Consider the following 14,382-nt stretch of genomic DNA (forward strand, 5'->3'; position numbering starts at 1 on the left):
TCAATTGAAGTGTGAAAATGAATTTACGATAAGATAAGACCGAGCACAAAACTGCGGTCAGATGAACGTTGTAAATCTACTGTGCGCTGCAGGTAACAGTCAAGAACCTCAGGATGCGAGGAATCATTGTCCATTTCGACCATGAATACATCTTGCGGTCGGATGTTTGAAGATTCTTGATTTACTCACCCAGCTGTGATAATTTTTTTCTTACAACTTTTGTGAACATTATTTGCCGAGTTGTACCGTTGTGATTAATTAATTAATCGTTCAATCGGAGCGGATTTACAATCAGGCTCATTTAGTGCCGATTCAATCGACACTGCTAATCAGCATCGTTGCTGCTTATTGATTGGTTAGATTAATTACAGTGATTGCGACCTTCTGGAAACAAACTCCGGAATATACTACATCGTCAATGTTTCACCTGGAAGAATTTTCACACACCAATGACGATTTCCGATTTAGGATAGGTACACAGCGATATCTATTCTTCTATTTCTGTTTTCACTCCTCTTTCTTTCTTCTGGTTTTATTTTTTATTTTTATTTTTTGTTTTCTTTTTGACTGAGTTTTAGTTTACACGAAGGAAATGACGCCGCAGTATATGCGGTAACTGTACGCGCCCTGTATACCTCCGCACAAAAATCGGTTTTCACATACAACAGGATGCGAAGCAAGAGCACCGTGACCCAACAACATGGCGCAGAAACACGACTTCCCGTCTAATCGGAGCCAAATAGGACCCATCAACTACTGTGCAGTTAATTTCACCGATCAGAAACAAAAAAGCATTGCTAATACAGTAAGTAATCTCAAATCGGTACTCGAAAATCATGGATCAAGAGACGATCAGTCATCTTTCATAAATTGTTCGGAACATCCAGACTGGTGGATGAACTGAACATTGTGTTGTTCATAGACTGAAACTATGTCCCCAAAATTGTACGTACATTCTAAGAAAATTTTTATGTGAATTTCTGGAGAGCATAATTTGGTATCAATTTAACATTAGATGATGTTATTGTCTTAGGCGAAATTTAACACTATCTGATGTCAATCTAATCCTCTTTTAGGTCATATCCAACACCATTTGTTGTTAATCCAATACTGTCTCAAGTCATATCCAACCCTGTCTTAGATCATATCTAACACCATCTGTTTTTAATCCAGTAGTGTCTTAGGTAATCAGATCGAACACTATGTGATGTCAATCCAATACTCTCTCAGGTCCATATCTAACCCTATCTGACATTAATCCAATACTGTCTTAGGTTAGTCTAACACCATCTGACGTCAGTGCAACACTATTTGATACTAAACTCCAGAATTGAGTACAAAAATTTGACGCTACATTTTTGACAGTGTGCCGTTCCCTGATCGAGGACATGATTGAAATGGTCAAGAGTATGTCGCGACCATGCCAAAGACGGTACCAGAGAGCATAAACGAGGCTGGCAGTGGACAAGCGATGACAAAATGGAAGTCAAGAGGAGCAGAACATGGCGGATGCAGCGCCAGGGTGCAGCGAAAGAGAGATTAACAGTGGGGGGAGCGATTGGAACTGCAGGATCAGAGAGAGAGAGAGAGAGAGAGAGAGAGAGAGAGAGAGGGAGTCGTCGGCGATGTGGGGCGCCTTTTGAAGGGGGGCGGAGCTTGCGTGGCGTCAAGACGCGCGCCTGGGACGCCGGAAGAGGCGGCGAAGCCTCGCCCCTCCGAAATTGCCCCCGGAAGAAGAGGGGCGGCCGCCTCGGGCGGCCGAGCAGCCGCGGCGCAGAGTCTCAGCAAAGTTCAGTGAGAACGAGGGCGCCGATCTGCGAGGTCCAGAAATCGGTCGGACGGTGAAAGACCGGGAGTTTTACGGTTTCGTATTTGTGCTTGACAGTGATTATCGACCACCACCCATCGGCAGTGTTCCTCGTGTGTATGTGACCCCTGTGAAGCGCTGATATCACACATCCTCTGACCATCGACGTGAGATGACGGTTACCACCAACTTCTCCATGATGCGACCCTGCTTCACTGGATATCCCTTCCAAGGTGCCTTACGCAATGTCAATCTTTTTTATCTCGTTATCACTGACATGAGAATAAAATACCGGCTCGACTTTTCTTCACTCTAATTACGTGTCAATGTTGTCAATCCAACGGTATATGGTCCTGGATATATAAATGGACCACAAACACTGTTCTATAATGGTCCGGTTTAACACCATCATTTTTTGTATAACACTTCAACGTCTTGTCGTATTTTTCATCTCCTCTGATATGTTCTCACGTATTAAAGAAGTCAAACATACCGTGTCATCGCCATGTTGAAATCGGTTGTAGGAGGCAATGATTTGACTTCATGGCATCTTATATCCACCTCGAGTTTTTAATCGGTAGCTTTTACGCGTCAGTATATAAGTAAAGCCTGAAATGATTTGGACTTCGGGTATTGGTATAAGGTCCTCCGGGTTGTAAAATCCCTGCAGCTACAGAATGATATATTACAGGTTCGAAGAGCCCCGAATTACGGGTCGTATATAATTTTTGAACTCGCGGTGGGTGCCAGGGAAAAATTTTCCGCCTCTTACCGTTTACAATGAGGGACAAACTGACCGATTTCATGCCGATTTCTTGCCGTTCGCTTTTCTTCTGGTATACTCTTTCTTTTTCTACTTCTCTCCTCTTCTCGACACTGAAAAGAGAGATAGAGAGTGAGAGAGAGAGAAACAGTGAGACAGATGTCGGCCGTGTTTCCGGTCTAACGACCCCGCTGGTTCGATCTTCGGTTTATGTATCATACTCGCTAAAAATCTGCGAACCCGATATTATTATATTCACTCGAAAATGGCAGCCGTGACAATTAAGCTCTGGTGCTACTCGAGTTATGCAATGATTATTATATACGCGTACATTCACGCAAAGAATAATTGCACCGAGCACACGCAGAGCCGAGAAGATTGGATTTTTATTATTCTCCATGGTTTATAGTTTAGTTTGTGCAATCAATCGCCCCCTTATCGATACCCCGTTATTCCACTTCGCCGTGAGTTTTACGAGCGCTTCGTTAATGAGCCGCGAGTCAATCAGCTGCGCCAAAATATCAATTGCGACAATTGCGTATTGGCTCTCTTCAATACTCTCTTAATTGTTTTTTACTTTATGCAATATTTTATCTGCAGTCCTGAAGTTGCTTATTACTTGCAAAAAAGAGAGAGAAAGAGAGAGAGAGAGAGAGAGAAACTGATTAGTTGCACAAAATAAGGATTGACCCCAAAAAATTTGGTTTTGCTTTTTTTTGCACTGCGCACGACTGGACAAGTGCATTTGAATTTTCTTTTTCAGACTTGGGCTCGATACCAGGTCAGGGGCGCGTTAATCAGCTGGGAGGAGTTTTCATTAACGGAAGACCGCTTCCTAATCACATACGTTTAAAGATCGTTGAAATGGCTGCCGCCGGAGTGAGACCCTGCGTAATATCGAGGTAAGATCAACACGCAGTTTATTTATTGTAATATTCAAGTGCAATCCTGAAAATGCAACCCCTGTATCTACTCATTTTCTCTGAAAATCATTAAAATGAAAGAAAAATACATCGCGGTGATTCTGCAAATGCTATACCGTTAATAATAAACATTCGAAACCATGATAATCTTTGACGAGTGTCTAAAGATATGTTGACATCAACGATTCTCAATTTTTCCCGGAAGCGAATTTTACCTGAAAACACAGAAAAAAATTCGCACTCCTCAACAGCAGTATAAATAGGTAATTTGTTCTGATCCATTTGATTTTTATAAATTTTATGAAAATTCTTTTTCAGAATAATGCATATGGCATCTAAATGGTTGTGTCATTAATTCTTCGGCACGCCACTGTGCATGAAACCATTTTATAAAATCGTTAAAACCCATTTCAATTTAATGAGATTATTTAATAATACATGATCACAGCAGTAATGAGCAATTTCTTTGCATCACACAGATTTTTCTTCAATCCAATTAAAATAAATTGTTTCCTACAGAATCCAAGAATTACGTTTACATATTGCTTGAGAAAAATGACCCTCAATGAATATCCTGAAATTCTTACAACTATTGAATTTACTTACAACTATTTTTGAACATTTTAAAAGGTTTGCCACTGGGAAGCCAATGCTTTTTAGTCAATTGTATTACGAAATATATAGTCCCATATTTAGTAATATGATCCGAATTGATATATTAGCTGAGATATTTTCCTAAACATGAGATTCAAAGAATCTAAGATTCACACAAACGAGCTGTGAACCGTAAATAAGGATCGATTTTTCATTTCTAATCAGTTTAGAATTGTGAACAGTATACTTTATTCGCTCGACTTTATACAGAAGACTCTTCCTTACATTTCCGATTCAAACATTTTTTCATTATGTTTTAATGATCGTGTAATATTCAATTATTCAAGATTAAGCGTGAATATTGATATTGTTGCAAAAATAGCAATATTAAATAGACAATTTAAACGAAAAAAAATTATATTTTTCAGTAAATTTGTGAAAAACATTTTTCCCAACAAAATGACCAATCGTGGAGTGAAAACGAAAAATTATTGTATCAGATTTGCAACTATTTCAATGCAATTCGAAGTTGAAAATCGATGTGTAAACCATTGTTCGTTATAACTTTAGTATTTCTTTTTCTCCCCATTAACTTTAACTATTGATAATTTCGTCAGGGAAGAACATGATGTTTGAGCAAAAGCTATCGAGTTTCTGACACAGTTAATAGCCTTTTCACGACATTGAAATCTAAAACTTCAATTTCTGATCAAATCAACACATTATACAAAATTACTTGCAAGGATTGGTCCAAATGTTACATTGGCTAGTCATCTCAGCATCTTAAAAAGAGAATTTCCAATCACAAATATGTTATCAAATTACATGATCCCGATTGAATATAATACATTTAATTTTGATGATGTTAAAATCATCGATAAAGAGGAAAACTGGCATAAGCGTCTCGTTAAAGAAACGATACGCATCTCGAAAAATAATACAGTGAACAAACGTACTGATATTCAATATCTTAGCCATTTGTAATCTAACATCGTTTAAGTACGTATTTCGATCATTCTAAAATAACTTTTCAAACGTTTCGAGCCTTATACAATACCAATTAAAATTCGATCTATGATCGATTTCCCACTGCGTAAAACGTTGAACTGTGCAAGTCAGCCATTTTGATTTTGAAGCAAGGAAATCACTTCACGAGTGGTCACGAATTTTCAATTCATTAAATTTAACAAAAACATCGTAGCTTGAAAATAGTTTGATTTTGATAAACATTCTATAACGCAATCGATTCACAAAAAAGTATCAATTTCTAACCAACCAGCGATTAAAATTCGTCAGTCAGTGATTCAATCCCTGAAATATCAAAGTTTAAATTTCGCTGTTAACGCAAGGGGAGGCGTGAAAGAAAAAAAATCTATCAGGTACCTATAATGTGTTTTGTTGATTTGAGTAAATAAAGCAAATCATTATTTCGATCAAGTTTGTTAGACGAATATTCGAATATATAAAAATAAAAAATAAAAATCCTTTCTCGGCGTGTTCGAAAATTCTATATTTTTTTTTGGTTTTTCACATGGAACAGACAGCTGCGGGTGTCGCACGGATGCGTGTCGAAGATCCTGAACCGGTACCAGGAGACCGGAAGCATCCGTCCGGGAGTAATCGGGGGCAGCAAACCGAGAGTAGCGACGCCGGAGGTGGAAGCTCGGATCGAGGAGTACAAACGCGACAATCCTGGCATATTCTCGTGGGAGATAAGAGATCGGCTGATAAAGGAGGGGATCTGCGACAGGACGAGCGCCCCGAGTGTTTCGGCGATTTCCCGACTCCTGAGGGGCCGGGACCCGGAGGACGAGGCGAAGCTGGGAGACGGTGAGTGAAATTGCATTTTACCGATTTACCGAAGCTCGCGTGGACCACCGAGAAAGCCGGGAAGATTTCCGCCGCGATTATCATCATCTCAGGATGATAATGACGATGATGATGATGATGATGTTTGGGGGGCGCGTGAGCTCGCGGGTTCTGATTTTTATCTGAATCGGTGAATGAACGAATTAAAAGCCTCCATTAATCAGTCGTATTGCTCCGGCTGAAAATGACTGGTCTTTGAAGCACCGAGTCGGTAGCCGCCTTCGGTCTACCCGGGTCTGTAATTTTCTCGCCGCTCATCCGCCCGAAAGAAACACTTAAATTGATCCGTTACGTCAGAATCGGTTGTGGATCAACAGAATAATTTTCAGTTTTCTTCCTTCTTCTTTTTTTTTCCTCAGCGTACCTATATTCTTAGTTTTTTATTATTCCCTGATATGACCAATTTTTATTACTAACAAATATTATGCTCTGTGCTTTCTCACGTTATGCGACGTTATTATTACGTATTATTTCTTCGCAAAAAAATATTATTACCCCCCCCCCCCTCCTCCACCCTGTCATCTTTCATATACTTGGTAAAAAAAATTCGGATGACACCAGAGAGATCGGACCAAACAAAGATTAATGCCTGCGTGAACGCGGAAAGAGAAAATCGTCCGATATTTCATAAAATATAAAATTCATTATTAAGCGCGGATTGTATTATGAATGTTGGTCTAATTAGTGTTAGTGTGTTCTTTACTTGTTTACTTTGAACAACGTTTGTCGGATTTATAAATGCAAATCCCGGTATTTTTCATAATACATCTATTATTCTATTATCGGTTATTTGTTTTTTTTTTCAATCACTTATTAGCGCCGTTTAATTTCTAATTATTCCTACACATTTCCCACAATTCCCACGTACCGTTCCTTTTTTCGGCTATCGATTTATTATACACATATCCATGTTATACCTTTACATAGATTAACTGCATTCCTCAGAAGTCAGTTATCCAACTTACATACAATTATTTCGGGATCAAATAATTAATACTGTTTTTCTTGTTGCTATGATAAAATCGCATAGAAAGAAAAGCGGATAATATGAACTAACGATTGAGTTTCGGCTTTAGCGAGGAGAAAAAAAATGAGAGAACATAAGAAAAAAAGAAATAAAAACTGAAGTCTAGAATAATAGAATTGATTGTCAGAACAGACAAGACCTAATTAATGATCGATACACTGTATAACCTGGTAATATATAATATAAGGTACGATCAGGGAAACAAATGAACGACACAAGAGTGAATAGATTTTAGCGCGAAAAAAAACAGAGAAAAAATAACGAGAAAAGGAAGAAGAAAAAACCGAGCAGTAAAAAAAAAAAAAAAAAAAAAAAAGCTGGATAAAAAAAGACAAAAAGAAAATTGACGGCGTTAGCGAAGTGGGGTGGCAAAAAAAGAACGAGCTTAGAAAAAAGTCATTGAGGGATCATCGAAAGCGGATCGAGCGGCTAAGATGAAAGAGGCGAAAAACAGCGAACCTTGTAAGCCGATAGCTTTGTGGTGGGACCGTGGGCAAAGGGACCGACCGATTGGAGGGTTCAAAATTCGGCAACAAACGCGCCCACCGCGGTGCGAGGCGTCAAAATGAAAATAAATACTCTGTGGTCCCTATTTCCAATTTATTTTCGCGCGAAATATTTAATTCCCGGATCGAAAATCGAGGATAGGTAATTACGATGGAGCGAAACTTTCGTTGTAACTCGTCGTTTATACAAGAACTTTTACAAGCATTGCCCAATTTTTATTTTTTCTACCATGTTTTTTTTTTTTTGGTTTGTTTTTTCTCACTCTACACCTTTTGAAAAATATACCGCTGCACGCTTAGACGCGGAGATCACACAGCAAGCTGACGAAGAGGCGGGAACCGCGCGCGTAACGGCGAAATCGAATGATAGAAATTTAGATGCCGGTGATATAATGCACGCGGAGATGTATGTTTTTTTTAATGTAGCTATAGATGTATAAATTGAAAAACCGGCAATTATAATTTACCAGAGCCGCGAGCGCGTTCTAGATTCTATAACAGCTTCTTCATCTTCGCAAATGTATACTTATATTGTGTGTAGGTACCTTATGTATGTATGTATATATGTATATGTGTTGGATGTACATAGATTTGAACCGATATTACATGGCGTCATTCCATTCCTTCGGCGCGGATCGACGCAGATCAACCGGTGGGAAAAATCGTCCGGAGAATTTATTATTACTCTCTTTCTGTTCCTCTTCGTCTTCGTCTCAAGTTTTGAACCGCGACTAATCGCCCGGCGACGTCTGACGCCGCGACGCTTCGAACCAGCGCAAATTCGACACGCCGCTATTCCGGGAGCCCGGAATTTTTTTATAAACCTAACCAGAGTTCCCGCCTGCCCGTCGTTTATCTATAACTTTACAAGCAACACTTGCAAGCACTCCGGGATACGTGATTCGTGCTGTTTCTTGCACCTTTCTATAAACTCGAAAAAACTTCTGTCATCCGTGCGAAAAGGCGTGAAAGAAATTCGACGGTTTTAGAGCGCGATTCGTGAAAATTTATCCTGTTTTCAAACTGAGTCAAAATTTCTGAGAATCTACTCCTAGAAATTGTCTTTGCCGAAATTCACTCTCGTATTTTTTTCTCCTCCTTTTTCCTCGTTCAAGTTCGCTACAATTCATTGTTTGGCAAAAGTTCTGCTCCATCAAACCAGAGTGAAATAGATCCCGAGGTGGTTGCAGCAGGTATCACGGTTCCTTTGACGTTGCCCGAGTCGAGCGCGGGTCCAGAGTTGCATTTGCTATACAGCTCAGAGAGGGGAGAAAGAGAGAGAGAGAGAGAGAAGGAGGTGGAGGTGGAGGAGGGAAAAGACCGAGAATTAAAAACTGTTATTATTGCCTTGAGTATTACGATGCATATGAACCCCGCGCGACGTGGTCCACCGAACTTACACGGTCGTTAGGCGTTTCCATTCCTTTTGCACCTCGCACTGACCCTTCGCTGCAGTTGCGTAGCTCCGGTTCTGCTTTCGAACGGCTCTGCAGGCAAATACTGTTTAATAATCAGAGCTTGCCACGAGATTCAGTGATTGTGAATTATACTTGGTACTTGATAACCGTTTTCTCTGTGATAATCGACACAAGCGTGTAATTGTCATCCAAAGTATGGAAAGGCGCCACCCGGCGGCAGGGAATTGAGGATATCGTATTTGATTAGAAAAGTAATTTTTCATTCTATACTCTACTTTTTATCAGCTCAATATAACAAACGAATAGTCTTAACCGCTTAGACGAACTTCAATTTCAATTATTTATAGTAGCTTGAACGATCAGCTGATAACCGAAGTGCGACGCCATCTTGCTTTCGGCACGCCGATACTTAGGATCGACAAAGATTGAACAGCGACGATGATTTGACGAAATAAAACCACAGTAGCTAGTTCGGACCGTTTTAGTCACAACGAGAGTACAAATGACCGATATTCACCACGAAAGAGTGTCGTCGGAACATCTTCCTTCGGCCAAGGTGAAAACCCGATTTCAGTAAAATCTAAAGCCGCGATTTTTCCGCAGGAAAAACAAGTTCCGGTTCGGACTGCGAGAGCGAGCCAGGTATTCCACTGAAGCGAAAGCAACGTCGCAGTCGGACGACCTTCACGGCCCACCAGCTCGACGAACTCGAAAGAGCCTTCGAGAGGACGCAGTATCCGGACATTTACACGCGAGAGGAACTCGCCCAGAGGACGAAGCTGACGGAGGCCAGGATCCAAGTCTGGTTCAGCAACCGACGGGCCCGTCTGCGGAAACAGCTCTCCTCCACCACCGCCGCCGGTTACGTCGGCTCCGTCGGCTCCGTCGCCTATCCCGCTGCCTCCTACGTCCTCCACCCCCCGGCGGCACTCAATCCACATCCGGGGTCCGGCGTCTCCGGGGGACATCCGCACCCCCATTCTCACGGACACTCGCACCCCCAGACGATACCGGAAACAGCCTTCTCCTCCAGCCAAGGTAATTATAATCGAGAAGGGAATTGTGGGATGCTTTTTTGTTTACATGTCTTCGTGTCGTTATGATTGGTCAGTGCAGATTGTTGATGGTTTTCTCAGTAATCCTGGGTATTCAGGTTTTTGGACACATTATCGTTCCTTCGTTCATGTTTGGGTGTGGTAAGGTTATAGCCAGTTAATGAAACTTTTTAATGGATGCTTGTTATACTGTGAAGCCTGGACCTTGATTATTCACTAGCCTGAATCTTCTGGTTTCTTGGAGAGTGATGATTTCTTTGTGACCGTCAATGGTTTTTACCGCAATTTTCTACCGCAATTGTCGATGGTTGCGTCACGAAACTTGAACCTCAATTAACATAAACTGCTGAATATTAAAGCTTCATTAGAAAATCGTCATTCCTTCATTTCCATGAACTTAGTTGTAGCTTTTGAACATTGTTGATTGTTGTGCCATCGAAGCCTATATTTTTATTCACACTCTTATGTAGAAATTTAGAATAGTCGTTGGCTAGACCTTGTCTAGTGCCTGTTCAGACAAACTGACGAGTTTCTGATTAGAAAATTCGACATATGCTAGCTAGAAAAGTCTGCGAATCCTGATCATACAACTCTTCAGTATCCGAGTATAAACTTCAATCCGGCCGGGATCAGGACCTCATCAGGATTGCAGCCTTGAACAGGTCCTGATCAGGCGATAATCAGAGCCGGCCAAGCTCTACCTGATAAAACCAAATTTTGAAATTACGTAACAAATTATTCAGTTTCACGTCGATGGAAAGGGAAGGAAGCTGATGTTTGTAGGCAGATGTCCATAAACGTAATACACCGTGAAACGATATTTCATACGATTTTAGAAGTAGATGGTCACACTTTATCCACAAGTCAGCTGATACTTTTATCACGAGAACGCCAAGGACTCCCATGACGCCTGGTGCTCCCGGTATCTGTAATATGGGAAATTTAGTCAGGGTCAGATAACTTTGGCAAGTGCCAAGTCAGGCATTGCCTAGTTTTCCCTGGGAAGTGTATTCAGGAGAAATTTGGCCAGTGCCAAGTCAGGCTTTGCCTAGTTCGCTTAGTCGGCAGATCGGAATGGAACCTGACCAACGCCAAGTTGGGATTTGATGAGTTCGCTCTGGCCAATTTATCCAGAAGAGATCTGACCAGTACCAGGTCCAGTTCTGCCAAGTTCGATATAGCCAGTAAATACTCATCTGTCTCTGGCTAGAATCCAGACAAACGGTCCAAATTTCTGCACGGGATTGCTGAACTCTTCCATCTCCATAAGTAGTTTTGACTATTCCGAATCGACTATGGTTCTGTCGTAAAGTCTAGTCGATCTATAACCTATAGTGATTTGGTTTTCCGAAACTTCCAATTTCCCGAAAATTGATCACTCAGAGTTCGGCAAGTTGTACTTAGTCAAATAGATACTGTTCTTTGCATCCGGGTAACACGGAGTGGTTATGACGTAATAGACGTGTCTCGACGATCGGTATGAGAATTAGAGTTTCGAGGCGTTCGTCTTGACTCTAGACAATAACCGATGTGTCTCTCACGTGGGTACACGGACACGTATGCATCGTGGTTACAGGTGTACCTATGTACAGGTACAACAATTGCCGGAAGCGGGACGTCGAACAATCGATTCACAAGTCATTCCGTATCGCCGCAAGAATTGGAGGGCGGTAGAGAGGGAGGGGGGCTGTTGGTGCTCTCGAAAAGAGAGAGAAAGAGAGAGAAAATTACCAGGCAGATAAACGGATGGCCGGACAGAGAGAGAGGTGAAAATAGTGGAAAAACCGTCCATTCGCAACGTCACCTGTGTGCAATATCCTGTCATATATCCGCGAATGGTTGCAGGACTGAGTTTACAGAGTGTCTGTTTATTGCCCGAGAAACGCGTCACGGATCGACGCGGAATTACAGGAGCTACCGATCGACGTTTTGTTACATATACATTTCCACCGAACCGAACGCTCGATTCATCGATGATTCGACAAAGGAGCGGATTTCAAATTAATTAACGGCTGGTATCCACCGTTGCAGGTGTTCCGCAGTCTCGGGCACCGCGATCAACCGACTCGGCTGCAGTCCGCGGGTATATATATATAATTACACATGAAACTCCTTGCGTGTTTAACGGTGTTTCTTTTTCTCTGCTTTCAACCTACTCTTCTCTATTTGAATTATCGTTTCGATCTACGCGGGCTGCGTGTTTGTACGAGGGGGGAATTGTGCAGGAAACGGTTATTAGTAGGTACACGTTTTTTCCATAAATTTCATCAATCCGTTCGCTTATGTTATGTACCGCAGATTACAATGAGGAGACCGCTCTCTACGCTCGACGGTAGCGGTTTCGACGCCGTTTTTCTCTCTAGAACAAATCTCGCTACTGTATAACTATTACACGTCATTCAAGAACATTACCGGGCTTGCTCTACTCTTTTTTCTAGACCAGACGTATTCTCGAGATAGTTGCCAGTCATTTTCACCACTTCTGTTCACCCATGTTGTGCAAGATTTACCGTTTCCCGACTAAAATCATACTTATTCCCTATTAACTTTTCGCTATTCTTTCGTTTATTACTTGTCTTTTATATTCGTGAGTACAGATATTTCAGGCTCAGTTGCCAGTCTATTTCCAATCTCTCCAGTTTGTCTCACGGTTTAGTACATTCCTTATTGAATCCACACTCGTTCCCGAATACCCTAAACTGCTCTAGTCTGTTCTACGGTTTGAAAGATAGTTCGCGTCTGATTTAGTCTGCATTTTTTTTTTAATTTTCGCGGTTTTACTGATCAACTGGTGAAATGCTATCATTCCTGATTATTTCCCTGGTTCCCATATCGGCCTAGACTTTTTTCTGAGTTGTTAAATCTCAGTCATCCGATTCAAGGTGAACGGATGATGAATTACCGCAAATTTACCGACTATCTGCTGGAATTCTGTATTTCCGATCAAAATCCGACTCGTTCCCGATTAATCTATGCTATTTCGGTCTTTTTCATCGTTTAGAACATCGTAGATACCTGATTAAAAGTAAATTAAGAACAATTATCAAAGTTAAAGATATGATCGAGTTAAATTCTGATGTTCCCGACTTAAGCCCGACTAAATCCCGACTAACCAAGAATCCGTTACCTACAGTTCCAGAGCTCTACTCGTCTCACCATACGACGATGTCTCATCAGCTGGGAACCGAGTCAACGCGCCTCTCGTCGGGTTCGACGCCAACGTACACGTTACCGACGTCGGTGACGTATCCGTCGCCGTTGCTGCCACCAACGTCGTCGTCCGCGGGTCACATGAGCCATCAGATATCGTCAGCAGCGCCAGCACCGTCAACCTACCAGCAGACGACGACCCACCAGTTGCCACCAACCCCGAATTCCATGGTGACGATGATGGGGCCGAACTCGGGAAACTCGAACCCCGCTTCGGACCAGCTGACCAGCTCCGAGCTTCCGATTACCTCCGTCTCGCCCGTGAATCACCAGCAGCAGCAGCAACAGCAGCAGCAGCAGCAGCAAACGGGGGGAAGCTCGCCCTCCTGGAGCATCCCGATTCCCGGATCCGGACGCGTCGGGCTTCCCAGCCCCCCCTCGAGCCTCCAGCAGGCCCATCCGCATCACCCCTCTCACGGCCATCAGGCCTTTGCCACTCATTACGCAACCCAGGGCTTCCAGCAACCGCCCCGACCAAATCCACATCAGCCATTCTACAGCTGGTACTGATATCGGGTTTTGCTTTTCAACGCTTCGTTCCTATTTTTTTTTTTCTTTTTCCTTTTGGTATTATTAGAGGGTGGAGAAACAGAGACTACCGGAGGATCGAGGGAACGCAATTATCTTGTCGGATAAGCCTCGATTTTTGAAATGCTGAACATATTGAGTGAATCTAAAGTCTCGTTACGGCCAGTGCAAAAGCGTGTATATATAGTAATATATAGTTTAAAACATTATTATATTACACATACGTGATATGATTTGTAACCGTTAACGCGTATGTTGATCTTTTTTATTTTCCTGTTTATTTTTTTCACATAGTTTTAAAAATAGCCTTATGTGCATTATTTTCCGGTTGATAATTTGAAAGAAATGAAAGTGAGACGGCGTGATATTGCATTTGTAAAATTAATCCCCACAATTCTCTCGGTGGATCTTTTTAACGAGACGCAATGAAAATCGCGTGTATAACAATATTGCCTTACAAATTTTCGGAGCAACATTGTGGCCTTATTGAAAAAAAAAAACCTGGTTGAAAATGTACAAGTAGAAAGAAAATTTAAATCTATCGTATCTTTCGGGGATATGTCCAGTGACTATGATTACTATATACCTGTATATAATGGGAAGAAATAATTTTTGATTCATTTTGCGATTGTAAATATATACATACAAACACATTACAGAGAGGAAGACAGAAATATGTAGT

General features: G+C 41.6%; 1 protein-coding gene across 1 annotated transcript; it reads left to right on the top strand.

The window, feature by feature from the left end:
* Positions 1 to 4,234: 4,234 nt before the first annotated feature.
* On the top strand, positions 4,235 to 13,942 carry LOC124409051 (segmentation protein paired-like). The gene is made up of 5 exons (XM_046886444.1): positions 4,235 to 4,272; positions 5,628 to 5,917; positions 9,511 to 9,945; positions 13,096 to 13,675; positions 13,750 to 13,942. Coding segments are annotated over exons 1-5 (1,344 nt in total). The 3' UTR covers positions 13,751 to 13,942.
* Positions 13,943 to 14,382: the final 440 nt, after the last annotated feature.

The sequence above is a fragment of the Diprion similis genome, chromosome 8, assembly GCF_021155765.1.
Source record: "Diprion similis isolate iyDipSimi1 chromosome 8, iyDipSimi1.1, whole genome shotgun sequence".
In the NCBI taxonomy this organism is placed as follows: Eukaryota; Metazoa; Arthropoda; class Insecta; order Hymenoptera; family Diprionidae; genus Diprion; species Diprion similis.

Coding starts and splice junctions, on each gene's coding strand:
- LOC124409051 (XM_046886444.1), top strand. CDS start 4,235: ATGAGATTCAAAGAATCTAAGATTCACACAAACGAGCT. Junction 4,273..5,627: donor AAGATTCACACAAACGAGCT/GTGAACCGTAAA, acceptor CACATGGAACAG/ACAGCTGCGGGTGTCGCACG. Junction 9,946..13,095: donor AGCCTTCTCCTCCAGCCAAG/GTAATTATAATC, acceptor CGTTACCTACAG/TTCCAGAGCTCTACTCGTCT.